Here is a 27,663-nt window from a genome sequence, read left to right as displayed (position 1 = left end):
AGATTCATATTGCTTACAGTGCTGAGAAGTGGCTGCTGAAAGTTCAGCTTTATATTGTCCCCTTCAAGGTTTTGACAACAGTGGAGGGGTTAAAGGAATGTAAGATAGATAAGATGGCCCTAGAACCCTCTTTGTTCATCAGCAACTTTTCCTGGGTAAGCTACATATTCCTTTTCTTTGCCCTTTCTCCAACCCAATGTCATCTGTAAACTTACAAGTCCATTTCCAGATCTGTAGCCCTGAAACTTCTTCATTCGTAAACCACCTTTGCCAGTTAAGTCCCATCACTTCTCCACACCCACCACTATCAACAAACACATAAGCCCAGATCCAGACCATAGCTCATTAACCCTCTTTGTTCCTGATATACCTTTGCTGGGTAATCAATCTAATCTCCTGTTACTTCCCCTCCCACTGTTCCCACCAGTAGCCATCTCTACACCCACAGGCCTAGCTCCAGATAAGGGGACTTTGAACCTGCTATCTTTTGAGAGCTACCTTTGACTGTTGAAATGCTCCGGTAGCAAACAGAGGCTATCACAGAAAACCACAACTGGACACAATGCAGAAATCGACAGACCTCGGGGAGCCCCGTACCAATGGATACATGATTATCACAGCTCCTGCACTTTTGGTTTAAGGAATATTTTGGAAGAGGGTTTGGAAAAACGAAAACCAGAATATCAGAAAGTCTGCTGCGAACTAGTCTTTCCTAAAACATGTCTGTATGCACAATATCAGAACAATGGCTATATCAATGGACATGTTCATGTGGAAGGGAAAAATTTCATATGCTCCATACCAAAAAAAAAACTATAGGCAACAAATGACTACTGAGAGAGGAAGAATTTTAGTTTCTATCAGGGAAGAGTTCTCATAATTGGTGTCCAGTGTACAAAGTGGTCAGCCCTGAAAGTGTAAACCCACAAACAGAAGAGACTCAGCAAGTTTTGTTTATATATCTGTGCATATATATGCATACATACATATAACAATAATGATCAAAGAAAAGGGGCTATTTGAGAGCACTGGAGTATGGGAAGGATTGGAAGGAGAGCGACTAGAGGAAGAGACTAGAGGAAGGTAAGTGTATGGGGGGAATGATGTAATTCTATTTGAATTAAAAATATATTAAAACGGAATGTGAAATACTGAGGAATGGGTGGAGTACTGGGGAATGCTGTCCTTCAGGTATAACTGATCATTGTTCTTTTGAACTCTCAATAAACATAATTACTTCTTTTGGGTCTTTTAATGTTCGGTCCTGGACAGGGTGGAGTTGAAAGAGTGGTGGTTATAAGTCTACAGCTCTGAGGAAGTATAGGAACTTTTCAGTTGCCTGGGAGGAGAGTGAGAATTTTGGTTTCTTTGAAAAACACAAAAATATTCCAGGAATATGTTTTTTTTTGTTTTTTGTTTGGTTTTTTGTTTGTTTTTTTTTTTTTAAATCCCAGGTGTGGGATATGGAGCTGCTTCAGACTGTCTGGAGCAAGTGACTATGATTTGCCTCAGGCTCTCAGCAGAGGGATAATTTTCACCAGCTGCAGATAGTTTCTTCAACTGTGTGACATTTGGAATTCTGTGGACATTTCAGAATGTATAAAAATGCTAGGGCCCCAAGAGACACATGGGTTATTGGTTGGATTCTGTTGGTTGTGGTTTGTTAAGTCGTCCAGTGCAAAGAAGAGATAACAAGAAGAAATTAGATAGCCTGACAGAAAAGATCAAACTTGCTCCAAAAACTTGATGCCCCCATGCTCCTAAGAAACCCTAATTCAACTCATTGGCTCATCAAGAAACACCTAATTGAAAATCTGTTTCATCTATTGTTGGTGCCTTATCTGGGGCCTAGACCGGACCTGAAAGCCTCCTCTCTGAGGACTAGTTTTCATAGTACCTACCAGAAGGCCCCATGCAAGCTGCCAAAGGAGAGAGACAACCAACATTCCTACCCAGCTATAATGCTTATAAACCACAACAATGTCCACCGTGGCAGGCTAACTTTAACGGTGTAGTAGTGGCTTGAATACCTTGGCAGTAACCAACAACTCTCTAATTGGATTTAAGACCTCCTTGACTAGAGGGAAATCATGCCTTGTACTGGAAACTTAACGAACTACTGAGGGCCACTGAAGTCATGGGTCTTGGAGGAGAACCTACAACCACCATTTTACTAAACCAAAATGATCCCTAACTGCATTCTAAATATCTGTGGTTATACCCACATATCAGTGTAGTCCTTACCCATCATCAAGGAAACTTCCCTTTGGATCAGATGGAGACCTTTATAGAAAGCCACAACCAATAAAACTCTAGAGTTGTGAAGCCCAATGACCATATATACAAAACACCTCTGTACCTAAGGCTAAGGCACCTTTTCAGAAGAGGGCTAAAAAACTAAGATCCAGAGGATCAAGGAGTTTTCTGTGAGATTATATCTCCTAGCAATGTCACAAGTTACACACATAATGTCTCACCATCATAATTATTTAGATGTGAGAAGAACAAGGACAACAACAATAAACATGCTAAAGTGGACAAGAGAAAGCCCATGAAACCTTAACCCTTCAAAAAGAACTGTGGGGAAACGCTGTTGTTTATGGTCACAGTCTACCAGGTCCAGATAGCTCCACTGAGCTCAGCTCAAAATGGTGGACTCCCTTTTCCAGCAAGGTTTCCTTTTCTCTCTACGACCTTATCTGGGGAGCCCACCCTCAATACCCTGTACCTGAGGAAGGTCACATAGTCCTTGGCAACACTACAGGTTCAACTTCCTCTTTCTAGATAAGAACCTGTCCAGCAAGTACCTGAGGTTCCTGGAATACCTCTCTATGCAAATGAAGCATTCTCAGGACTTTAAACCCTAGACAATGATTTACATTCACCCTGAAAACTCCTTCCAACTCTCCAGGGTTCATATATAGCCCTTGTCTACCCCAAATAATGTGTATGCATACAAGCTGTTTCACTGAAGATCACCGAAGAGTGTTGTTTCACTGAGTGCCACCTAAAAGAGCTGGGACACCCTGTCCCCCTGCACTCCCAGGGGCACAAGGATCCTGTATACCCCACCAGTTCCCATTCCCAGCTCTGCTTCATCCTTCCAGCCTGGTGTGCAGCAGCGTCTGGACACTCTGAGAGAGGAAGCATACACAAGGCAACTAAGGAATGCTGAGAATAGGAGAAATAGACCCCCCTCACCCAAGGAAAAGCATACCAACTGGTTATCTGAGAGCAAATGGTCAGCCCTGAAAACAAACACACAAGTAACTTTGTACAGACTGAGCAGGTTGTATTTATGTGTTTAGGAATATATATGTATATATACATATATATGTAACAACAATTAATGAAAAGAAGAGGCCTTGAATTTGAAAGACAAAAATTGGTATATGAGAGGATTTAAAGAAAAGAAAAGGGAAATGATGTGATTATAAATCATAAGTGGTACATTATGTTGTTCACTTTCTTTTCATCAATATATTTCTTTAATTTTATCATGTTCTTAATTCTTATGGCTAGTTATTAATGAACTATAAATGAGTATCATGAACAATGGAAATAGCATTTGACTATAAAATTTTAGTAAGATATTTTACATGGTATTAAACTTAAATTAGTGAAATATATTATTTCTACAAATGATTAAGAAAAAACTTTAAGAGAAACCTAAATAACTAAAATAGTTAAAATACATCAATTTTGAAATCCTTCAGGGCATGTATTGTATATACTTATAAAAATGTTGACTTGAAAATGGTTTTACAATCGTGTACTATAAAGAACTTCAATACCCCTGATTTCAAGCTCTACTACAGAGCTATCATAATAAAAACTACACGGTATGGAATTGAGGACTCAGATGTAAACCCACACATCTATGTACATCTGATTTTTAAGAAGCCAGAAATATACAATGGGAAAAAGAAAGCATTTTCAACAAATGTTTCTAGTCTAACTGGATGTTGGCATGTTGAAGAATGCAAATAGATCAATATCTATCACCGTTCACAAAACTCAAGTCCAAGTGGATCAAAGATCTCAACATAAAACCAGATACACTGAACCTAATAGAAGAGAAAGTAGGGAATAGCTTTGAATTTATTGTAACAGGAGACAAGTTAGAGAACACCAATAGCCCAGGCACTGAGTTCTACAATTAAGAAATGGGACTTCATGATACTAAAACGCTTCTGTAAGGCAAAATACACTGGCAATAGAACAAAATGTCATCCTACAGATTGGGGAAAGATTTTCACCAACCCTACATCTGACAATGGGTTAATTTCCAAAACATATAAAGAATTCAAGAAACTAGACATAAACAAATTAAATAAATAATGGGTGTAGACCTAAACAGAGAATTTTCAACAGAGGAATCTCAAATGGCTGAGAAATACTTAGATAAGTGTTCAACATCCTTAATCATCAGGGAAATGCAAATCAAGATGACCCTGAGATTCCACCTCATACCAGTCAGAATGGCTAAGATCAAAACCTCAGGTGACAGCAGATGCTGGCGAGGATGTGGAGAAAGAGGAACACTCCTCCACTGCTGGTGGGAATGCAAACTGGTACAATCACTCTGGAAATTAATTTGGCCGTTCCTTAAAAAATTGGGATTAGGTCTACCTCAAGACTCAGCTATACCACTCCAGGGCATATACACAAAAGATGCTTCATCCTACCACAAGGACATTTGCTCAAACATGTACACAGCAGCTTTATTCATTAAGATCCAAAAAGTGGAAACAATCTAAATGTCCCTCAATGGAAGAATGGATAAAGACAATGTGGTACATTTATACAATGGAGTATTTTTCAGCTGTCAAAAACTGACATCATGAAATTTACTGACAAATGAATGGAACTGGAAAAAATCCAAGTAAAGTAGCCCAGAAACAGAAAGACAAACATGATATGTGTTCACTTATAAGTGAATATTAGCTTGTAAAGTAAAGGATAATCATGCTACAATCCAAAAACCCAGAGAGGTTAAGTAACAAGGAGGGCTCAAGCTGAAGAATACATGAATTTCCCTGGGAAGGGGAAATAGAATAGATATTGTAGGTGGACTAGGGATAGGTGAGGGATAGGAAGAGAATCAGGTTGGGAGAAGACTGAGTACTTGAAGTGACAACTGTTATTTGTGGACATTTGGAGGGTGAGATAGAAGCACTGCAATGGAAACTCCCAGGAATCTACGAGAGTGATCCCTAGGTAAGACTACCAATAATGAGGGATACGGAGCCTGACCCATCCATTTCCTGTAATCAGGCAAGACTTTCAGTGGAGGGATTTGGACACCAATTCAGCCACAAAACCTTTGCCTTACAATGTGTCCTGCTTGCAAGGTGTGCTGGAGTAAAGGTGGTACAGAACTTGTGGGGGTGGCCAACCAATGACTGGTCTGACTTGAGACCCATGTCCCGAGAGGGGTCTCATGTCCTACACTACTTGGAGGGCCAGGAACTAGAGGTTGGATAGCCCAGGAACCTAGGGCAGAACTGAATAGGTCAGGCAAAAACAAAACAAAACNCCCCCCCCAAAAAAAACAAAAACAACAACAACAAAAAAAAAACAAAAACAAAAGGTCAGTGAAACGATTCCTAATGATACTCTGCTATACTTGTAGACTAGAGCCTAGCATAATGGCCATCAGAGAGGCTTCATCCAACAACTGATGGAAACAGAGGCAGAGACCCACAGCCAAACATTAGGTGGAGCTTGGAATCTTGCAGAGGAAGGGGAACAAGGATTGTAGGACCCAGAGAGGTCAAGGACACCACAAGAAAAGCCACAGAATCAACTAACCCGACCTCATAGGGGCTCATAGAGACTAAACCAACAACCAGGGAGCCTGAATGGGACTGACATAGGTCCTCTGCATATATGTTACAGTTGTATAGCTTGGTCTTCTTGTAGGACTCCTAAGAGTAGAAGCGGGGGGGGGGGGGGGGGGAGGGTCTGGCTCTGGCTCTTTTGCTCCTACTGGGTTTTGCTTTCAGCCTTAATATGAGAGACATTCCTAGTCTTATTACAACTTGATATGCCATGTTTGGTTGATATCCTTGGGGAGGCCTGCCCTTTTGTGTGAAGGAAAATGAGATGGACTAGATCTCAGGGAGAGGGGAGTTGGGCAGGAATGGTGTGGGGGAGGAGGGGGCAAGGGAAACTGCAATTTCAATGTAATAAATGAGAGAAAAATAAATAAAAAGAAAAATGTTTTAATTTGTATCATTTAAGTGAGCCAATAAGAGCATATACCATTCATGAAGGGGTCCTAACATGCTAGGCATAGTTTGGTATTGGGATGTAGGATATTCTTATGATACATAGCTACCAACTATTATAGAAAAAAAGCCTACAGAAAGGTCTTGAGTAATGATAAAGGAGAAAATGGTGTAATTATATTATAAAAATTAAAACTGTAGAAATGTCTTTGAAATTATATATTAAATTGAATCTCAGTTTTGAAATATGCAATAAAAAGTCTAGAATTCCGTGAAGATAATGTTTGTTGAAATCTAAATTTTAAAGGAAAATCTCATGAGATCTCAGCATAGGAAGAGAGCTTTAGAAAATGCTTATCATTTTAGACAATACATTGTTATGAACCAAACATGGCCATAAATAGGAACATGGCAGGCACTTCTGCTAAAGTGTCAGACAGAAATCAAAAGTGTGTTTTTGAGAAAGTGTTCCTTTTATGGAGTCTCAAGTGGCTTTGTCATACTATATTCTGTGCATAGAAAGTTGACCTTATAAATAGAAAACCTAGATATTTATCTGAGGGTATGTCTAATCAAATGTGGGCCACCTAGATTCTCTTTCCTATTCACAGTAAAATATACAAAGAATGATGTTACCAGAGGGGGAATTGTCAAGCAAAAAGAACCCCATAATGCAAATATTTGGGAAACTATCAACCTCCAAATATAAAATATCAGAAGATTTTATCTGGACAAATCACCAAAGGTGTTGCTAGAGAACCGTTTGCTCTGAAATTTGACTGATATAAAGAATAGCTGTGTGGTTCACCTTTGTTGGTTAAGTATTTTCCATACAAGCATATGGATCAGAGTTCTATCCCAGCATCCACCTACAAAGCCTGGTACAGTGTCATGCCCTAGTAATCACAGTGTGGGGGAGAAAGAGACAAGCAGGCCTCTTGCATTGACTGGAGAGCCCACCTAGCCTACTTGGCAAGCTCTAGGCCAATAAGAAACCAGGTCCAAGAAGCAAGGTAGATAGCTCCTGAATACCCAAGGCTATCTTCAGGTCTCCACATGCATATTCACACACAAGGAAATGCATCTATATAGAAGAACACACACACACCACATACACCACATATACAAGATTGAAATTATGACTTGGAGATTACCATGATAAGCAAAAGAATCCCGACAAAGACAAAACATATTTTTTCTTAAACAAGGAGTGTGTGTGTGTGTGTGTGTGTGTGTGTGTGTGTGTGTGTATGTGTGTCTGTATAGAAGGACTATTTGGAGGATGGGAGTGGATTAAAAGAAGTAGAGAGATGTGAATGAGAGAGGACAGTGGAGAAAGAAAGATACATTTCAAGTTTTCTTTCATATGTAATAAAGATTTATATGCACACACACACACACACACACACAGAGGACATTAGAGCAGAAAGTAGATTAGACTATCTGATGAAGAGAAAGACTTGTGAAGAGGACAAGAGAGAGTCAGGAGTTGGAGGATGAATATGAGTGAACATACTTATATACATGAATAAAGACATCATAATGAAGTCCATTATTTTTTTCACTAATTAAAATTAATAGGTGGTTGGACTGTGGCTCAGTGTAGCAGAATTTTAGTTGAACTGTTGTGTCTGGCTTTTGAAGTAGCTTTTTTCCCCCTTTGGTCAGTGATTGCTATCTATGAGCCTTTGCAAAACTTAGTCTCAAGACTTGCCTGCCAAACCAGGAAGTCTCCTTAGATTGAGAATTGCTTCGGTGATAGGTCTTTCCAGACAACCCTTAGATCAGATAAAGAGGTTTGCTATGCGGAAATTGACTCAGTAAATGTGCCTTTTGTGGAACAATGAAAATGGCTTCTAGGAAGTTTCGGGACACTAAACCCTTCTAGCAGTGTCCCTCTTTTCTGGGATTGATCATTCTGCATTACACAGAACACCCACAGCTCAGCACATAAACATGATTGTCAACAAGACAGATCACCTGAGTTAAATCCCTAAGATCCACAGGGTGGAAGGGAACCAACAACTCTTAAAGGTTCTCTTCTGACCTCCACACATGGATGCACACAGCATACATAAATAAATGTAATAAAATAAAAAATTAAAACAGATTAGGCCAGAGAACCAATTAGCCATCAAAACAGAAGGGTTGCTAGCCTAGAGTACTACAGGAAATACAGACGGAATGAAATGAAGAGAAGATGTGAGCCTTCTAGGATTCTACAGGCAGGAAATGAGTGTAAGCAATAAAGTACTTTTGTAATGACCAAAATTAACTTGTAAGCCCCACCTGTCCAGGAACCAGGTAACTTCCAAGAATGCTGGGAATTTTAGTTCTGAGAAATAACAAAGCCTCATGGACTAGTACGGTGGCCTATAGGTTTGTCTTTATAAGCCTCAGTGACATTTGTCTCGAAGTGGGAAATTCTGGGGAACTATCCATAACCAAAGTCCATTTAAAACTTGCTTCAAATTTGGCCCAAAATGGTGGAGGTGGTTTTTCTGTCGAATCCCAGGATTAATACTTTCTATGAAGGACTCCAGAAGTGCAGGCATTAACTCAAAGATTTGACAAATGGAAGTGCATGAGATTGAAAATATTCTGCACAACAAAAGAAATTATCAATACAGCAAAGAGACAAACTACAGAAGAATTGTTAAGCATCCTTAGCCTTACAGGAAATTAAAATTAAAACTACTTTCAAGTACAACTTCGTCCTACTTAGAATGGCAATCATTAACCACCCAAAGGTCAACAAATGCTGGTTGAGCATACAAGGGGGAAGCGAGGGCTCCTCCTTACCAACGTATAAACTTGTGGCAAGCTTGTAAACTGTTATGGCCACTATATGAACCAGAATGAAGACTAGTCACCACTAAAACACAAATGCCATAACTGAGCAATACCATTCTAGGCATACACCCAAAGGACACTCTATATTCTTTCACCGATACTTGCATGTTTATGTTAACTGTTCCACTTTTTATAACAACTAGGAAATGGTATCAGCTCACATTTCCATTAACTAATGAATAGTGAACTTTCTTCTTCTGGAAAGAAGAGTGAAATAATAAAATGTGTAGGAAAATGGACGGAAGTACAACATATTAGATTAAGTGAAATAAAACAGACTCAGAAAGACAAGTTTTTTTTCCTTTTACATGCAGTTAGCAGATTTTAGAGAGAAAGACAAGCAAGGTTATAAAACTATAAAAGGTCAGTGAGAAGGGGGGAAGATTTTAAGAGAGAAGCAAAGAAGGGAAGAGGTGAAAGAGTACATGTGACATGAAAGCAGAGGAACCAGAAGGAAAGGGCCATGAGGATGGAGGAAGGGAGAGCAAGCCAGATGAGACATGACCATTGCTACAATAACAGCATGAAAATAATGGGAAAAAGAAGCCAGTTTCTTTTTGGTGTTGGTGGTGGTGTTTTGAGACAGGGCCACTCTTTCTAGTCCTGTCTGGCCCAGAACTTGTGATGTAGGTCAGGGTAGCCTTCAATTCCCAGAGATCCATCTGCCTCTGCCTCCTGATTAAATATGCATACCCCAACAGCCGGCTTCCAACCACTTTTTGATAAATTTAAGCTCGGCTCCACAAAATGATGCCCATTATTAGGTTAAGAAACTATGGCTAGACAGGCATAGGCCCTAGCAAAACTGACTATTATACTGCTAAATGGACATAAACTGACTCCCAGTGATATGCTGATATATACCCATAGATCAATGCATCTCTCCACTCTCATCTAAGAAGATTCTATTTGCAGTAGATGGTGACTAACACAGAGTTGTAAAACTGGTCAGATTTCCGAGAATAAGAGACTACAGAATGCTCAGCCCTAAATAGAACATAGATAACACAACATCTCCCAAGGCTCGGAGATCTTTGCAGAAGAGGGATGGAAAGAGTTGTGAGACTCAGAGACAATAGAGACAAGGAAGCAATATTTTCTGGTCATAGCAAGGCACCTGAACATATGAACACACACTGGTTGCAACAGCATGTACAAAATATGTGCAATCCCAAAATGAGACCAAATCCCAGTATTGAGAGGGCAATTCCGCACACAGTTCCACTCTTAGCTGTGGAACTCTTGGCAATTGCTAGAGGCAAAATTCTTTAATAAGTGTAGTCTATGGTATTTTGACCAGTCTCCTATAGCAGGCCACACATCTAAGAATATATAGCAGCAGAAATTTGTCTTGAAAGATTTTTTTTATAGGATACAAAATTAGGTAAGTAGGAAAGAAGTGGATCTGGGAAGAGTTGGGAAAAGTGTCAATATGATCAAGATAGGATCAAACTGAAGAACTAATTTTAAATAAAACAAAATATATATAAACACCATAGTGAACTCCATTACTTCATACTTTAAAGATTTTATTTATTTATTACTTGTATGGATGTGAGTACACTCTAGCTATCTTCAGACACACCAGAAGAGGGTATCAGATCCTACAACAGATGTTTGTAAGGCACCATGTGGTTGCTGGGAATTGAACTCTAGACCTCTGGAAGAGCAGTCAGTACTCTTAACCGCTGAGCCATCTCTCCAGCCCTTCTTTGTATTTTAATTATTATTAAAAACAATAAAATAAATAAGTAGAGTCATGAAAAAGGAAGAAGTATCTTAGTTCTACATCCAGACCAGCAAGCAACAAGAGAGAGCCATACTAGGCCAAGTTTAAGTATTTGAAACCTCAAAGCCCACCCTCAAGGACACACTTCTCCAAAAAGGCCACACCCAACTCCAACAAAGCTACAACTCCTGATATTGCCACTCCCTATGAGCCTATGGGGGGGGGGTCATTTTCTTTCAAACCACCACAAGAAGAAAAGGCCAGAATGATCTCAATGGGGGGGGGGGCGCCTCACCTCTTTGGTCCCAGAGTGCTGTGCAACTTCTTGGGGATGAGAGAATGAAGCTACATTAGGGAGACCTGGAAAACAGCACTGAGCCAGACAATACAATTCTGAATACCTTGGCAATTAAGTGGAATTTTCCATACTAAGTTTTGGAGTGGCCTTTATCTCATAACTCCCCTTTTCATTCTAATTTTGCTTTTTTTTTTTTTTAAATAATGGACATGTTTAGGCTAGGCCCTGTCCCACCACTAGAATTTGGACATCTAACATGTCTGTTTTAACTAGCTAGTAGTTAAATAAATGTCACCAGGATGGCTTAGCTAGGTTTTCTTTACATTAAGACTGTGGACTAGAGTGGAGAAAGGTGAGGGGTGAGACTTTTAAGGATTGTTGTGATAGAATGTTTTTATGTGTGAACAATATGGATTTATAGGAAGATTGGCAGCAGGCAAATGCGAGTTATGAACGGTTAATCTTCCCTATGTCTATGAAGAGAGTTCGAACTCTGGAAGACCTAATTTGGAAATAGAGTAATTACAACTGGGATCAGTTAAGGTAAGTTCATAGCTTGGCAGAGTAATTCTCGGCTGTAATTCTAGCACATAGGAGGCTAAACAAAGCAAAAGGTCATAGGCCAGCCTGGCCTACATAATAAGATTTTACCTAAAGAAAAGATGAATTTGGACTGGACTGGAGTGGTTCCTCAATCAGTATGGGTGGTATCTTTACAAAGAAGGGAAATTTGGGAGGCTGGAGAGGCGGCTCAGCGATTTAGAGTACTTGTTCTTGTAGAAGGCCTGCGTTGATTCTCGGCTCCCTTATGGTACCCCACAATCATCTGTGATTCCAGTTCCAGAGGATCTGGCCTCCACGAGTACCAGGTATGCACATGGTACACATATACACTTGCAGGTAAAACATACATATAAAAGAAAGTGAATCTAATTTTTAAAAAGTGAACAACTGGACAGTCGGTCAGACAGTGTGGAAAACTGTTATGTGCAAGTGACATAATGCAAATGACTTACGGATTAGCACTTGGGCCTTGAAGAATTTTTCTTTTTGCGCAGAGACTCAAAACCATGGGGGTATATTGAAAATGCTGAGACCCCATTGGCCTGTCATCTTGGGACCTTTTACTACCTCGTTCATGACAATGATCTTCTTTCCCAGCTGCTTGAGATGTTGAGGGATGGCTAGCATTCTAAAACCAATAATTACACAAAATATTTTCAAACAAATTCACAAAATTATTTCTCTTCCGAAAAACTATACATTTAACTCTCATACTTTGAAGAGGTGGGCAGAATACTGCTTTTATAAAGATGATTAAATTTATATCTGTCTTGTATTTAGGTTAAAGAAGATAAAAGTCCTCCTCTGCTACTATATATTTCTACATATATAGTAATACTCTGAGACACAGCTTTGGCAAAGGTGAACTAACAGGAAAAATGAACTCTTAAGGATTGGGCATTCCAGTATTGGTAATCTAGTAGACCATTTCTCCTATGAGAGCTCTTGCTGTGTTTTACAGAACATGAGAAAGCCACCATTACAGATAGAGAAGCGAAACATCCCACGTAAAGTTTTCCTGTAGCTTTAGCCTAAAAGAAGTTTGCACAGCAATTAGTCATATACCCCACCAAGGCATTAAAGATATATGCAATAGACTTGAATTATTTAGAAAACAAAGACAGGGTCTGATGCCTTAAGAAATTCAGAGGCTTGCCCCTCACCCCAAAATGACAGAAAAAGGAAATGAAGCAGGGATAAAAACTAAAATAATTTTTTTCTCTCAGATTACAATTAAGGGTCAATATATAAGGTACCAATGGTCATTATGATCGCAGTGCTGTCAGAGATATATTAGGAGCCCTCTGGCACCTTACCCAGAATGCTTCTGGTGCTGGGGCACTTCCGGCTGAGTGGTTATAGGGGATGTACTTTATAGCAGTAATTATCCCCTGAATTGCAATGCGCTTTTGTTCCCTATACTGCAAGTCTTCAATCACCTTCTTTACTTCACTTATTGTTGTCAAGAGTGACTCAGCTGCAAAAGAGAAGTCCCAAGAAATTATAAGTTTGAAAGAGGAGGCATGATTAAAAGTCAAAAGTAGATTTCCAATGTATTTTTATAATGTGANCCTGCCATATTAATTTTATGAGACTTTTGTGTTTGTATTTGGTATCCTCTTCAGTATTTGCCATCAAAATATAGGTAAAATACATGTATCAGTCAAATTGTGATCTAGGCTTCCTATCTGAAGTCTCCATAACAGTAATTGTACATATTGATTATAATTTATAGATCATATTTCAAGCTACAAATTATTGGTCAGTTACTGCCTAGAAAATCATATTTTCATTATTTAAATTATTATTTAAAACATATTATATATGTTGCAATCATATACAACACCCAAGAAAATAGCAACATTTAGATGGTGACAGCTCAGTATTTCAATGTTTTTCTCCCAAACATGCAATCATTTCAAGCTTTAAACAAGAAAATACTTAAACTTTTGACTGCCCTATATCAATTCTACTTAAAAGGAAACTAATGCTAATCCTCTCACTCCTAATTCAATTCTAAATTCAGCACCCTATTTACTCTAGTATCCCTTTTTATTTAAAGTCAACATGGAATCCTGTTATATACAAGAGAAACATTGCACAGCCATCACCATCTGGATATTAGATCATGTAGCACTTCATTGAGATACCATTGACATCTCTAATGTCAGAGCTGATCTTTAAAAATTTAATCAAAATATTATCCACAAGTTACTTTTCCTTCTTTTACATTCTCTTGCTTCCCCTCCCCCCATTCTGATAAAATAAAATAAATAACTTTTAGGAAATATACATATATTTTGTATTTACATTTGGACAAAATTATTGCTACTAAGGTTTGCTACACATCGCTTCTGTGAGAGAAGGGAATATATACGATTAACAGAAATAACATGTGGTATCATTAAACAGCACAACTGGAAATTATACCAATACCTTTAATAAAGCGACTGTACTTGGAAAATGTCTCTGGCACTGGTGGATAGGGGTAATATCCACCAATAACAGTGTTCTTTGCTTCCAAATTAGTCTTCGTTTTAATCCACTGAATAATTTTTTTTGCCTTGGGATCGTATGTATATGGCTGGCCTCTATGCCCTCCTTGCCAGAAGGGAGAAATGCAAATAAACCAAACAAACAATGAAAAAGAAAAATAATAAAAGTCACTGAAAACATTTGTGTGGACTTTCAAACATTAAAACAGTGTCTCATTTTATTAAAAAAGAAAGCAATTTTACATATTATGCAACATATTTTCCTTATCTACTATGTGGTATACAACTATCCAAAGAAAGTAAACACATCCTAGGAAAATAAGACATATCAGAGTTCAGTTGGATTTAAGACAGAAACTGTCTATATGATAATAAGAACCACAGGACAAAACCCCAAAACTCTATTCTAAATGGTTAGCATCTTCTGAACAGCTGATTTTTTGATAACTTATTAACTTGATAGTATGGTGTAATGTAACAATAAAAATAATTGTGGATATAGATTGGAATTTAAATTCATGTTCTTAAGGCGGACTTAAAAGTGACACATTGATATCAGATGCTGTTAATATTTACAAAATATTGATAAAGACATGTTTATACATTTCATAATACTCGTGACAAATTTCTTAATTACCAGCATGGTAGAATTCTGGTAAATACCTCCTTCCATACTATTCTTTCATAGTGTTGCTTGGGAATTTGTATCTTATTGGTTTTAAAGGGTAAGTAATACACTGCTCTTCCTCAGTACTTATGAACTTTGTATATACAAAATCTAGAGATGCTCAACTCCCTTGTATAATATGCCATACTATGTGGATAGAACAAATACACATCCTCTTGGATAATTTTCACAATCTTTGGATTACTTATAATACTCAGAATGTTGCAAAAGCACACCAATTATTGTTATATTGCTCAAGGTATAATGACAAGAACGAAGTTTGCAGATGTTCAGCACACACACACACACACACACACACAAATATTTGTGATATGATCTTGGCTGAATTTAAGGAGGTGCATCCCACATATATAGAGGGACAAATTATTTGAAGATAAATAATGATAGTTATATAAATTAAATGTGAAATTCGGGGACCACAATTTGACCCACATTTTTATTTGGTACATTGTAAAAATAATGTTAACCGCACACTTCTAGGCCTTTTGGCTAAGATCAAGCATGAAAATCATGTTGACTCTACACTGTGGTACCAAACCTAGCAGTCTTCGATGTAGCAAGCAACATTTTTTCTATTTTCTTTGTCAAGTAGTAATCAAAGTTAACCAAATGGCATAAATGTAATTTTCCAGTGAGCCATGCAAACATTTCCCATCAGCAGTAATATAGAAGTAATCTATTTTGCAGGCCAAATATTGTTTATTAAAATATTCTATGGTCATAATGATGTCAAACTAAAACTATCCTGAAATTGAATGTTATAAGTTAGAAGTTAATATGTACTAAACGGTTCTAGTGAAACGACAGTATATTGCATTCCCTATAAGGAAGATATAAAGAGGTTACTCACCAGTAGTCAGCACTCTGCTTTCATTTGTAGTGGTAAGATACAGCAGCTTAGGTACTTGACTGTTATTCCTAACAACTTTCAGCTGGGTGCACACAAAATATGTCACTACAGAAAATGAAAAACACAAGTGACGTTGCATTTGCATTCTAAAGAGGAGGATCTCTGGAAATTTTCCTTAAGCCTTAACAAATGCAGAAACCAGAATGATTTTTTTTTCTTAAGATGCCATTTCAGATTTACTACGTGTGACAGCCACCTAAGATGTTGCACTTGTAACATGTTACCAGGGATTCTCTTGCAGCCTGTCCTTCTACAAAACAGTGATCTAATACTATCTAGTGTGTTCCTTTTCTCTGTCTCTCCCTCTTCAGCCAGAGGTCTTTCTTTTGGAAAGTACAAGGGCTGCATTTAAGTAAAGCAAGCTGCTTACTGTATAAGAGTCATTCTAGTTGGGAACGTGCGTGTGAATAGTTATTTTCTACTGGAAAAAAATATGTTTCTTCATAATAGTTCTATTGATTTACTCAGTATAGTACTGAACCCTGGATACTTGGAATCCTTCTACCAGAGAGGGATATAGAGTTATAATTTTATTTGTTTATACAGGTCATTTTTTTAATATCAAAAAGTTACCTTAGTTAAATAAATGTCAAGGCTCAGAGACAGGATTTATATGACCTGTTTAGTTGTTGTTGTTTGTTTTTATCTTGCTAACCTATTTGATAGGTTACAAACCTATCATATTTAAAAAAAAAAAAAACTACGTATGATGTTTACCTGTCCCCCAGAAGCCTGACGGCCACACCAGCCAGGGAATTGTGTAGAGAATCTTCCTCCTCCTGCCTCCTCTCCAATTCCAGTCCCCTAATCTTACCCACCACCTTTGTAGCATACCACCGACTGTGGCCTCCCCTCCCATTCCCAGAAGTCTAGAACAGATCCTGGTGGCACACACATCTTTCCTCCATCCTGTGGACCACTTCATCCCCCACCTAGCCCATCCCCATCTCTAAGTGTCAGCTCCCAGTACCTAAAAATACCTGGAACCCCAGAGGCCACACCTGGCAGGATCTCAGAAGCATGCCCTCCCAGGCAACCCATGGCCACCCCAGTCTCCCAAGAACCAGAGAGGGCAAGAGAAAGCAAGGAACAAAACATCTGCCCAACAAATACAAGACCAGATAATATCATCTAGAATTACAGTCATCCCAAACCCAGATCCCTAGCTACCAGCATAAAAACACAATAACAGCCACGATAATATGTCTCCACTAGAACTCAACAATACTACTACTGTAGGGACCTGAGAGATGCAATACACCTGAAGCACAAGGTATATTTGAAGCACAAGGACTTCAAAATAGCTATTATGAATATGCTAAAGGTCCTTGAATAGGATCTGAATAAATCTACTAATGAAGTCTGTGGAAGTACAAACAGTGGAATAAAATAAAGAAAACTGTTTAAAACGCAGTAGTGGAAATAGAATCAATAAAGAAAAGCCAAACTCAGGGAAAACTGGAAATAAAATTTCATTAACCAAATCTTATTGTGTAGTACAGCTCACTCTGTGCTCAAATAATTTTCATTTTATAAACTAGGACACAAACAAAAAAGTGTAAATCCAGGCAATTATTCAAAAGCAGGTTTTTGACTAATAATAAATAATATATAATAATAAATAAACATTTCTCCACAGCATAACTATAAATTCATTTCTATCTCTTCAATTACTGTTTTTCTATTATATTGAAAATAAAAGAAAATCTATTCAAATTGTAAGAATGGTTTTAACTTTTTTACATTTTTAAAATTAATTAAGCTCATTCTTTGCTAGTTTCACACATGAATATATTCTATTCTGAGCACTCTCTCCACACATCATCCCTTTTGTCTATGCAATAATTACATCAAGAAAACAACTTCATTTTCACAATAACCTCAAAACCACCTAAGAATACAGTCAACTAAAGAGATGAAAGATTTTTACAATGAAAACTATTAAACATTGAAGGAAGAAATAGAAGATACTAAAAGACTAGAAAAAAAACCCTTTTAACAAATCAATAGAACTAATAGCCTCACACAGACATACATGCAGGCAAAACTATGACAATTAGTCTGCCTTTGTTTGAATGGGAAAGAATTTTATACAAGAAATGGGAGTTTCTTAAAGCTTGATTATGAAGCTGAAAGACAAGGGAAAAGTAGGATCAGTGTGGAAGTACAGAAACCAAGTAATATAATTATTCTTTCTCCCTTGAGAAAAGACCTCACAATATGAGAGAAATCATTATCCTTCCCTGCTGGACCAGTTCATAAGAGTCATTAGAGACACATGGTTACAACTGGCTAAGGTGCCTATGAATACATATGACATACAGGAGAGATAGAGATAAGATAGGAGAGAGCTGGGCATATGAGAGCAGTGTTTTGATGCTCAGTTTACCAGGCTGGATATGACTCTGCTCACAGCAGAGTTAAGAAGAAAGTTACTCCATCAGGGAACTTAGAGAAGCAAAAGGCTATAGTGGTTTACTGAGCTCCATGGTATATGGTGATCTGGTGAACCTGAATGATTTAGACCACCATGCAAACAGGGGTTATAAAATGTGACAGCAGTCAAGATGGAATGAGGGAAAGAAACAGCAGACAATAGGGCCTGTCTAAATCACTCAACACCCTTTAAAAATCAATTCAGAATGGATCAAAGCCCTTAATGTAAGTCCTGAAATTTGGAAAGTACTAAAGGAAAACACTTTTAAGATGTAGGTACATGCAATTACTTTCTGAATGGGAGTCCAACAGCTTCGGAAATAATAGCCAGAACTGGCAAAGGGGATTGAATCCAACTTAAAAGCTCCTGCACAGCTAAGAAAACATCAGAGTGAAGAGACAGTTTAAAAATCAAAGAAAATCTTTGCCAGCTATTTTTCTGAAACAGAATTAGTATCCAGAATATGTGAAGAACTAAAAAATTACATGTCAAGAAAACAAGTTTTCTGATCAATAAATGGGGAAATGGATTTAACATACAGGTCACAAAAGATGGACAAATGGAGACTTAGGATGCCCCATAGTTGGTAGAGGGCTTGTTCAGTATGCAGGAAGCCCATGGTTTGATCTCCTGAACTACATAAGCTGGGATACACAGATTCTTTACACACACACACACACACACACACACACACACAACTTGTTTATAAATGTACAAGAAAGCACTCAACATTCTTAGCCAGAAGGAAAACGCCATTAAAAAAAACTACACTGAGATTCCATCTCAGCCCAGTCAGAGTGGCTACAATCAAGAAATCAAAACACATCAAACTCTGGATAGGGTGTGGAGCAAAAGCAAACTGTCAACGCTGTTGATCAGAATGTAATTAGTCCAGAAACTAAAAATCAACATCAAGGTCCTCAAACTCCCAGAACAGAGCTGCCTGTGGCTCAGTCGTACTACTGCTGGGTTTCTGTTTGAAGGAATCACAGGCAACGTATAAGAGATGCTTGATTAAGGCTTGAATATTTACGCTTACTAGAGCATCACTTACAATAGCCAAGGTATTTAAAAGTAGCCTAGGTACCTTCAATGGGTTAAATGTGTGTGTATGTGTGTGTGTGTGTGTGTATACATATAATCTAATCAGTCATAAAGAAGGAAATAATGCTATTTTCAGGAAAATGGATAGATGTAATTAGAGCTTGCCATGTTAAGTGAAATAAACCCGACTCAGAAAGGCATTAATTGGGTTTTCTGTCACTGGTAGAACCTAGATGTTAAAGAAAGACAAGAAAGTAGGAAGATTATTATTTGGGAAACATAAGAGAATCACTAGGAGGTGCTATGGAAATAGGAAATAATGTTTTGTGATTTAAAACTTAAGATAACTCCTGAATAGACAATAAGGTGATTAATGTAGATTATTAAAAATACATGGGAAAGATTTGAAATGTTTTTAGATAATTTGTGCTCCTAACTCATTGTCAGATCACTCTCCCTTAAAAAACATAGTTTCTTTTAGGTATATGAGTGTTTGCCTGCATGCATTTATGTGTAGCATGTGCATGCCTAATGCCCACAGCAGTCAGAAGACAGTATCCAAAAACCTGGAACTGGAGCTATAGATGATTGGGAGACACCATGGGTGTGCTGAGGACCAAACTTAGGTCCTCTACAAGAGTAGCAAGTCATCTCCACCACGGAGCCATCAATCCAGCCCCTATCTCACTATTTTTAAGTTCCCATTGCTGCTTCGAAAAAAAAAAAAAAGAGCAAAGTATGGAGTACTTGGGTAAATATTTTCAAAGACTTCTGGCTGTGATGTGGAGAACAGCTGCACTATGAATGGTTGCTCTGAAGTCCCATCACTGATGTGAATCCAGCGGTATGACCAAAAGTCTTCACTGTTCTCTATGTGGATAGAACAGGGAGATACATGAAGGTATTCTATGAGTATTGAACATGATAGTCTTCACATTTAAACACTCACACTTTCAAATTTAAAAGCTTACCTTTCTTCTTTGACCGTTGCACCCTCCCCACAAAGGATAACAAACCGATTACATCACAGATGCTATTTTCTGGCATATCGTCTAGTTCTGATCTGAAAAGGAAAATCTTCAATAGATGTTGTGTCTTTAAACAGTGACAAGACATTCTTCAGTAATAACTATGAAAATACCTATCTGAATAATTCATACAGCTTCATCTGGGGTAGATATTAAATATGTTAAAATCCATTATTTTTGGTTTACTAACATTCAAAGATTACTACTTAAAGAGGTATTACAAGGAGCTATTTTACCTTGTGATGAATCGGTTAATTAGTTTTGGCAATTTCCATTCTGATTTCAATTGCTTTTCTGGAATGATAACTATGTTAGTTGGTGGATCTCGAAGATTTAGGCAGATTTCTGGAAAAAAATGTATATTACATTAATATATTATTTCCCATAAATTACAAAGCAAAACAACCAACTAAACTCTTTTTTTCTGAATTTTTGTTTGAGACAGCATCTCTACTGTGTCTTACTGACTGCTCTGAAACTCACTATGTATGCCAGGCTGGCCTCGAACTCACTGAGATGTGCCTGTCTCTGCATCCTAACAGCTGGGATTAAAGATGTGAGCCAACTATGCCAGTGCCTGGCAAATACAGAAGTGAGTGGATGCTCACAGTCAGCTATGGGATGGATCACAGGGCCCCCAATGGAGAAGCTAGAGAAAGTACCCAAGGAGCTAAAGGGATCTGCAACTCTATAGGTGGAACAACATTATGAACTAACCAGTACCCCCAGAGCTCTTGTCTCTAGCTGCATATGTATCAAAAGATGGCCTAGTCGGCTATCACTGGGAGGAGAGGCCCTTGGTCTCGAAAAGATTATATGCCCCAGTACAGGGGAATGCCAGGGCCAGGAATCGGGAGTGGGTGGGTTGAGGAGCAGGGGGAGAGGGGTAGGGGATAGGGGACTTTCGGGATAGCATTTGAAATGTAAATAAAGAAAATTTAAATCTAATAAAAAAAATTTTTAAATAGACGTGAGCCAACAAGCCCAGTTTAGACTCAAAATAATTTATTTAGCTATGTAATGAATGTTAGTTTTGGAAAAGAGGGTAGAAAAGAGAATGGTCATATATAAAGCCATATATTGCCAGTAGGGAAGAGAGCCTTAGTTTCACAAGGGAAGTTTCATAGTTATAGATTTACTTGGTCTTTTAAAATAATTATATAGTACTGTCTTAGTCAGGGTTTCTATTCCTGCACAAACATCATGACCAAGAAGCAAGTTGGGAAGGAAAGGATTTATTCAGCTTACACTTCCATACTGATGTTCATCACCAAGGAAGTCAGGACTGGAACTCAAGCAGGTCAGAAAGCAGGAGCTGATGCAGAGGCCATGGAGGGATGTTCTTTACTGGCTTGCTTCCCCTGGCTTGCTCAGCCTGCTCTCTTATAGAACCAAGACTACCAGCCCAGAGATGGTCCCACCCACAAGGGGCCTTTCCCTCTTGATCACTAATTGAGAAAATGCCTTACAGTTGGATCTCCTGGAGGCATTTCCCCAACTGAAGCTCCTTTCTCTGTGATAACTCCAGCCTGTATCAAGTTGACACAAAACTAGCCAGTACAATTAATTTTCTCTAACTTGGACCTCATACGTAAATACAAAAGATAAACCAAGATGAATAATCACAATAGTTTTCTAATAACATAAAGCACAAATAGCAGTGATGGTAGTCAAAGTCTCTAATTCTCCCCTAATCTCCTCTCCCTGACTACAAAACCCTCCTTATTTATTCTGCACGTAACACTTAACTGTCCTGCTATTTTATACTTTCTTTATACCTTTGTACTTTCTCTTTTCCTCATAATTATTCAACTGTCTTGTCCATTCTTTCCTCAACTACAATTCTGCTTGTAACCTCCCCTGTTGTCTATCACAGTTTTGCTATAGCCATTAATTTTTTGTTTTACTATTTTTTGTTATCATACCTATCTGTTATCCATTAGGCTGATATTTAAGGGTAAGACTATTAATATATTATTTACAGGTATGTCTCCAATCTGTAGCATGCTGATGTAACTGCCCCCTTCCCCTTCATTAATTAACTTAAAATAGGTTCTTTTAAAGACCAGAGGTATATAGTTCTTAACTTCACATGCATATTAGAATCAACTAAGAGGTTTTAAAGATATAAAGATGCCTTTGTGTCCTCAGACTAATTAAAATAATATCTCTGGTGTTGGGAACAATTCCAGTGTTGGTTTTTTTTTTAATCTCAACTGACTCTAATGTACATCCAGAGCTAAGATATAGTAAATAGATAGTCTAGGCAGAATATAATTTGCAGTTAAATGCTCATTTTTAAAAATTAAAGTTTTCCAGGAACATTGTCATAATCATTTACATATTAACTATAGTGGCCTCCTCTTTCCACAGACAAAGTAGAGCGGCTACAATATCAACCTTATTGCCAGCTGAGACTAAAATATTTCTTTTCTGGAATTTTACATCAAGAATTTATTGATCTCTGACAGAGAATGAAAAATAAAAAGTCTACTAATAATCACAATTATATGGGAAATAGAGACAGCTACTACATTAATAAGAAGGAAAGCATTTTTAAAGACTAAAGGACATATTTTAAATATATTATCACCCAGGTTTGCCATCACATTAAAATAATTGTGCATTTGCATTTACACATTTGAAGGCACAGATATCTTTATATTTTCAAGAACAGTTTTTCATCATAAAATATGGACATACGGTTGTATTCTAATTTTATACTGGCTGCTTATTTATTGACTATATGCTTTCTACTGTCCTAGTCTTCACGTGACTTTAAGGCTCAGAAGCAACTACTAGAATCAGACAGACTTATAGAGGTATCCACAGACATGTAAGAAGTATAATTTAAATTAAGACTTACGCCTAGGTTACCTCACTCAGTTTATTTTTTATTTACAATTAATTTTTAAATTTTTATTTATATTATTTATTTTTCTCTCATATAATACAACCCAACCAGTTTTCCCTCCTTGTCTACCCACACCACCCCAAGATCCACTCCTCCTCTTCCTCTTCCTCTTCTTCTTCCTCCTCCTCTTCCTCCTCTTCCTCCTCCCCCTTCTGTATTTTCCTTCAGAAAAGAGCAGGCCTCCCAGGGATATCAACTGAACATTGCATAAAATGTTACAAGAAGACTAGGCACAAATCCTCATATCAAGGCTGGATGAAGCAGCCCTGTAGGAGGAAAAGGATCCCAAGAGTAGCCCAAAGGAGAGACATCCCCACTCCCAGTGTTAGGAGTCCCACAAAAACACCAGGTTAGCAACCATAACATATATGCAGTGGACCTGGTGTAGACCCATGCAGGCTCCCTGGTTGTGGCCTCAGTCTCTGTGAGCACCTATGAGCTCTGCTTAGTTGATTCGGTGGGCTGTGTTCAGTATATTTTCAAGTGCTCATGATCTCTTATTTGTGGATCATAACTCCGAATCTTTAGCTTTCAATGTATAAACAGAAGTTACCAGAGAAGCCAGAAAAGTAAAAAGGGAATGTGTTCAGGGCACGGATGAGAAAGAGCTCTAGCGTCAGGGATAGTAAGACACGGGGTACTGTGAAGAGGGAGAAATGGGAAAAGAGGGAAGGGACTTAAACTGCTAATCTAGTGGAGAGAGGGAGAGTAATACCAAGTGTGAGGGATGAAGGAGAGAATAACACTAAAGATGCTGAAAAAATTCATAGGGAAACAATTTAACAAGCTTACTTAAAAGATGCATACTATACTAATGTACACACACACACCACATGGTTTAAATGGAGCCACATGGGGTCGGTGATAAAGCTTTCTTCAATAGCTATCAACAAACAGATGCATAGACAGATACACAGATGCACACACACACACACACACACTACCACCACCACTAACATACTAAAAAAATGAATAAAATCAAAATAATGCCAGGCACAGAAAACCTCCATTTGAGTTTCTGGCCTGGAGCCTCCAGTATAATTTCTAACTGTATTCTAAAAACTCATCGTCATAACTAAAGATAGTTGTCGCATTTACTCTTTTTTAGGAACAGATAGAGACTATTACAGATATCTGCAACTGGTCAAAATAATAAGTAACATGGGTGCTCATCTCCAGTAGATTAAATTCACAACTTAACTCATGAAGCTAAGGCTCAGGAACCTATTGAGGAAGAGGAGACAGACATAGGAACAAGAAAACCAGGAAGCCTAGTGCTCAATAGTGTGTTCTAGAGAAGACAGAGACACTGCAAATATGAGATCTCAACAATATGGTTACCTAAAAAAGACCTGCTTGACAATACTAGTTAACATGCCAACATAGATGGGATAAATTTCATAAAACTCCACTCTAATTAAAGAGTTAAAGGCAATAAATGAGTGCAGAGAGAGGGAGAATAAGTTCTCTCCACGGAAGAGCTGATAGATTATCCCATCCCAAGTAGTCAGCTCTAAACACATATCCTTGAGGCAGCACTAAAAAAAAATTCTATAATTGTTAAATACATATATATATATACTTATTATTACATATATAGCTATATAAGTATGTAACAATAATAACTGAATAAGGGTCATGAATTTGAGCAGAGGACACAGGAGGAGTTGGAGAAAAAGAGAGAGATAAGTCAAATATGAAATTCTCAAAAATAAGTTAAATTTAAAAGCAGCTCATCTATAAAAATTGCAATTTAGGGCTGGAGAGGTGGCTCAGAAGTTAAGAGCACTGACTGCTCTTCCAGACATCCTGAGTTCAAAACCCAGCAACCACATGGTGGCTCACAACCATCTTTAATGAGATCAGATGCTCTCTTCTGGAGTGTCTGAAGACAGCTTCAGTGTACTTACATATAATAAACAAATCTTTTTTAAAGTTGAAAGTTAGTGCAAGGAATACTGGACCAGGTATCAAGAGAATTTGGTAATTTATTATTGTGATAAATAGTCATTTTTACCATATTTCCTATTTACTAGGAATATCCCAAACCCTACTAAAGTAATTTTGTCACTTGGATTGTTAGCTTATGGAAAATAATTTATAATTTCCTATGGGTAATAGTGTATGTTGTCAATTATTAACAGCTTCTTCTGGCAAACTTTTCTGGTATTTCTACAAGTAATCCCCAAACTATTTACTGACTTATTTTTCATCTTTTCCATGATGAATATTTAATGAGATAAAGTACTAAATGTGCAAACTATTCAGGTAATAATTTCTTCCTAGCAAGAGTTAAACAATCTCTGAAAAATAGTTAAGAATTTAATAGAGGGCCCCAGAGCAGACCCTGTGTCACAGCTCTCCATACCCAAATCCTGCCCAGAGAGAACTGGTCTCCCAGGAGTGCTGACACACAGGCTTAGAGGAGGGGCAAGCCACAGTCAGAGACAGCAAGACCATCTAACGCCAGAGATAACAGATGGCAAGAGGCAAGGGCAAGAACATAAGCAACAGAAACCAAGGCAGTTACTTGGCATCACCAGAACCCAGTTCTCCCACCACAGCAAGCCCTGGATACCCCAACACACCATAAAAGAAAAACGATGATTTAAAACCACATCTCATGACGATGATAGAAGACTTTAAGAAGCACATAAATAACTCCCTTAAAGGAATACAAGAGAACACAGGAAAACAGGTAGAAGGCTTCAAAGAGGAAACACAAAAATCCCTTAAAAGAATTACAGGAAAACACAACCAAACAGGTGAAGGAAATGAACAAGATCATCCAGGATCTAAAAATGGAAATAGAAACAATAAAGAAATCACAAAAGGAGACCACCCTGGAGATAGAAAACCTAGGAAAGAGACCAGGAGTCATAGATCACCATCAGAATACAAGCGATAGAAGAGAGAATCTCAGGTGCAGAAGATACCATAGAAAACATTAACACAATAGTTGAAGAAAACGCAAAATGCAAAAAGCTGCTAACCCAAAACATCCAGGAAATCCGGGACACAATGAGAAGGCCAAACCTAAGGATAACAAGTATAAAGAGAGAGAGATTCCCAACTTAAAGGGCCAGTAAATATCAACAAAGTTATAGAAGAAAACTTCCCTAACCTAAAGAAAGAGATGCCCATGAACATACAAGAAGCCTACAGAACTCCAAATAGACTGGACCAGAAACGAAATTCCTCCCAACACATTTTAATCAGAACAACAAATGCACTAAACAAAGAAGAATATTAAAAGCAGTAAGGCAAAAAGGTCAAGTAACATATAAAGGCAGACCTATTAGAATTACACCAGACTTCTCACCAGAGACTATGAAAGCCAGAAGATCCTGGGCAGATGTCATACAGACCCCAAGAGAACACAAGTGCCAGCCCAGGTTACTATACCCAGCAAAACTCTCAATTACCATAGATTGAGAAAACAAGACATGTGACAAAACCAAATTTACACAATATCTCTCCATAAATCCAGCCTTACAAAGGATAATAGATGGAAAACTCCAACACAAGGAGGAATACACCACAGAAAAAGCAAGAAAATAATCTTCTTTCAACAAACCCAAAAGAAGATAGCCACACAAACATAATTTCACCTCTGTTCCTTAATAGAAGAACCTAAAGAAATTTACATCCTTAGTCATCAGGGAAATGCAAATCAAAACGACCCTGAGATTCCACCTCACTCCAGTCAGAATGGCTAAGATCAAAAATTCAGGTGACAGCAGATGCTGTCGAGGATGTGGAGAAAGAGGAACACTCCTCCATTGCTGGTGGGATTGCAAGCTGAAAATCAGTTTGGCGGTTCCTCAGAAAATTGGACATAGTATTACCTTAGGACCCAGCTACACCTCCTGGGCATATACCCAAAAGAAATGTAAATAAAGAAAATATCTAATAAAAAGGAAAGAATAAATAAACAAAAAAGACAAGTCAGAAAAATTATTATGAGCCAGTGATAATACTTAAAAATCTCGCATGAGTTTGTGCAAAATTCTGAAAAACTAACTCTAACATGCATATCTAATATCTGTTAAAGTTTCCTGATTATCCCTTAAACATTTGAAGACACTGGTTCTCAAAACTTTGATTATACTAATTAGAAAAAAAAAATCTGGGAATGGTGGTACACACATGTAATCCCAGCACTTGGGAAAGTGAGGTAGGAGGATTGCAATAAATTTCATGTCATGATGGTCTACACAGTAATTCTCATGAGTGCTTGGGTTTCAGAACTAGCTTAAACAATAAGAAAAGTCCTTCTGATTGGCAACATTTGAATATTAACAAAAGGTTCCTTGATAATAATGTGTTAAATTTAAGTTTCTTGATTTTTGTAAGTGTACTGTGATTATGCAAGGGGATCTTTTCCCTTCCTTCCTTCCTTCCTTCCTTCCTTTCTTTCTTTCTTTCTTTCTTTCTTTCTTTCTTTCTTTCTTTCTTTCTTTCTTTCTT

The 27,663-nt window shown here is 37.8% G+C and overlaps 1 protein-coding gene across 5 annotated transcripts in view; it reads right to left on the bottom strand.

Moving 5' to 3' along the window:
* Positions 1 to 27,663, bottom strand: part of Radx (RPA1 related single stranded DNA binding protein, X-linked) — a 72,657-nt gene that overhangs the window by 28,612 nt on the left and 16,382 nt on the right. For 2 of the 5 annotated variants that reach the window (XM_021153704.1, XM_021153705.2), the window contains exons 4-10: positions 20,516 to 20,624; positions 20,223 to 20,314; positions 19,999 to 20,121; positions 15,711 to 15,815; positions 14,114 to 14,275; positions 12,994 to 13,154; positions 12,130 to 12,305 (exon numbers count right to left, since the gene is read on the bottom strand). In XM_021153704.1, coding sequence (XP_021009363.1) covers positions 12,130 to 12,305; positions 12,994 to 13,154; positions 14,114 to 14,275; positions 15,711 to 15,815; positions 19,999 to 20,121; positions 20,223 to 20,314; positions 20,516 to 20,624 — 928 coding nt within the window. Of the gene's footprint in view, positions 1 to 12,129; positions 12,306 to 12,993; positions 13,155 to 14,113; positions 14,279 to 15,710; positions 15,816 to 19,998; positions 20,122 to 20,222; positions 20,315 to 20,515; positions 20,625 to 27,663 lie in introns of all 5 variants that reach the window. The other 3 variants (XM_021153702.2, XM_029473433.1, XM_021153706.2) reach the window with 3 other exon arrangements.

The sequence above is a fragment of the Mus caroli genome, chromosome X (assembly GCF_900094665.2).
Source record: "Mus caroli chromosome X, CAROLI_EIJ_v1.1, whole genome shotgun sequence".
Classification (NCBI taxonomy): Eukaryota; Metazoa; Chordata; class Mammalia; order Rodentia; family Muridae; genus Mus; species Mus caroli.
Note: the sequence above shows the minus strand (reverse complement) of the source record. Positions and strands in the feature narration are given on the sequence as shown.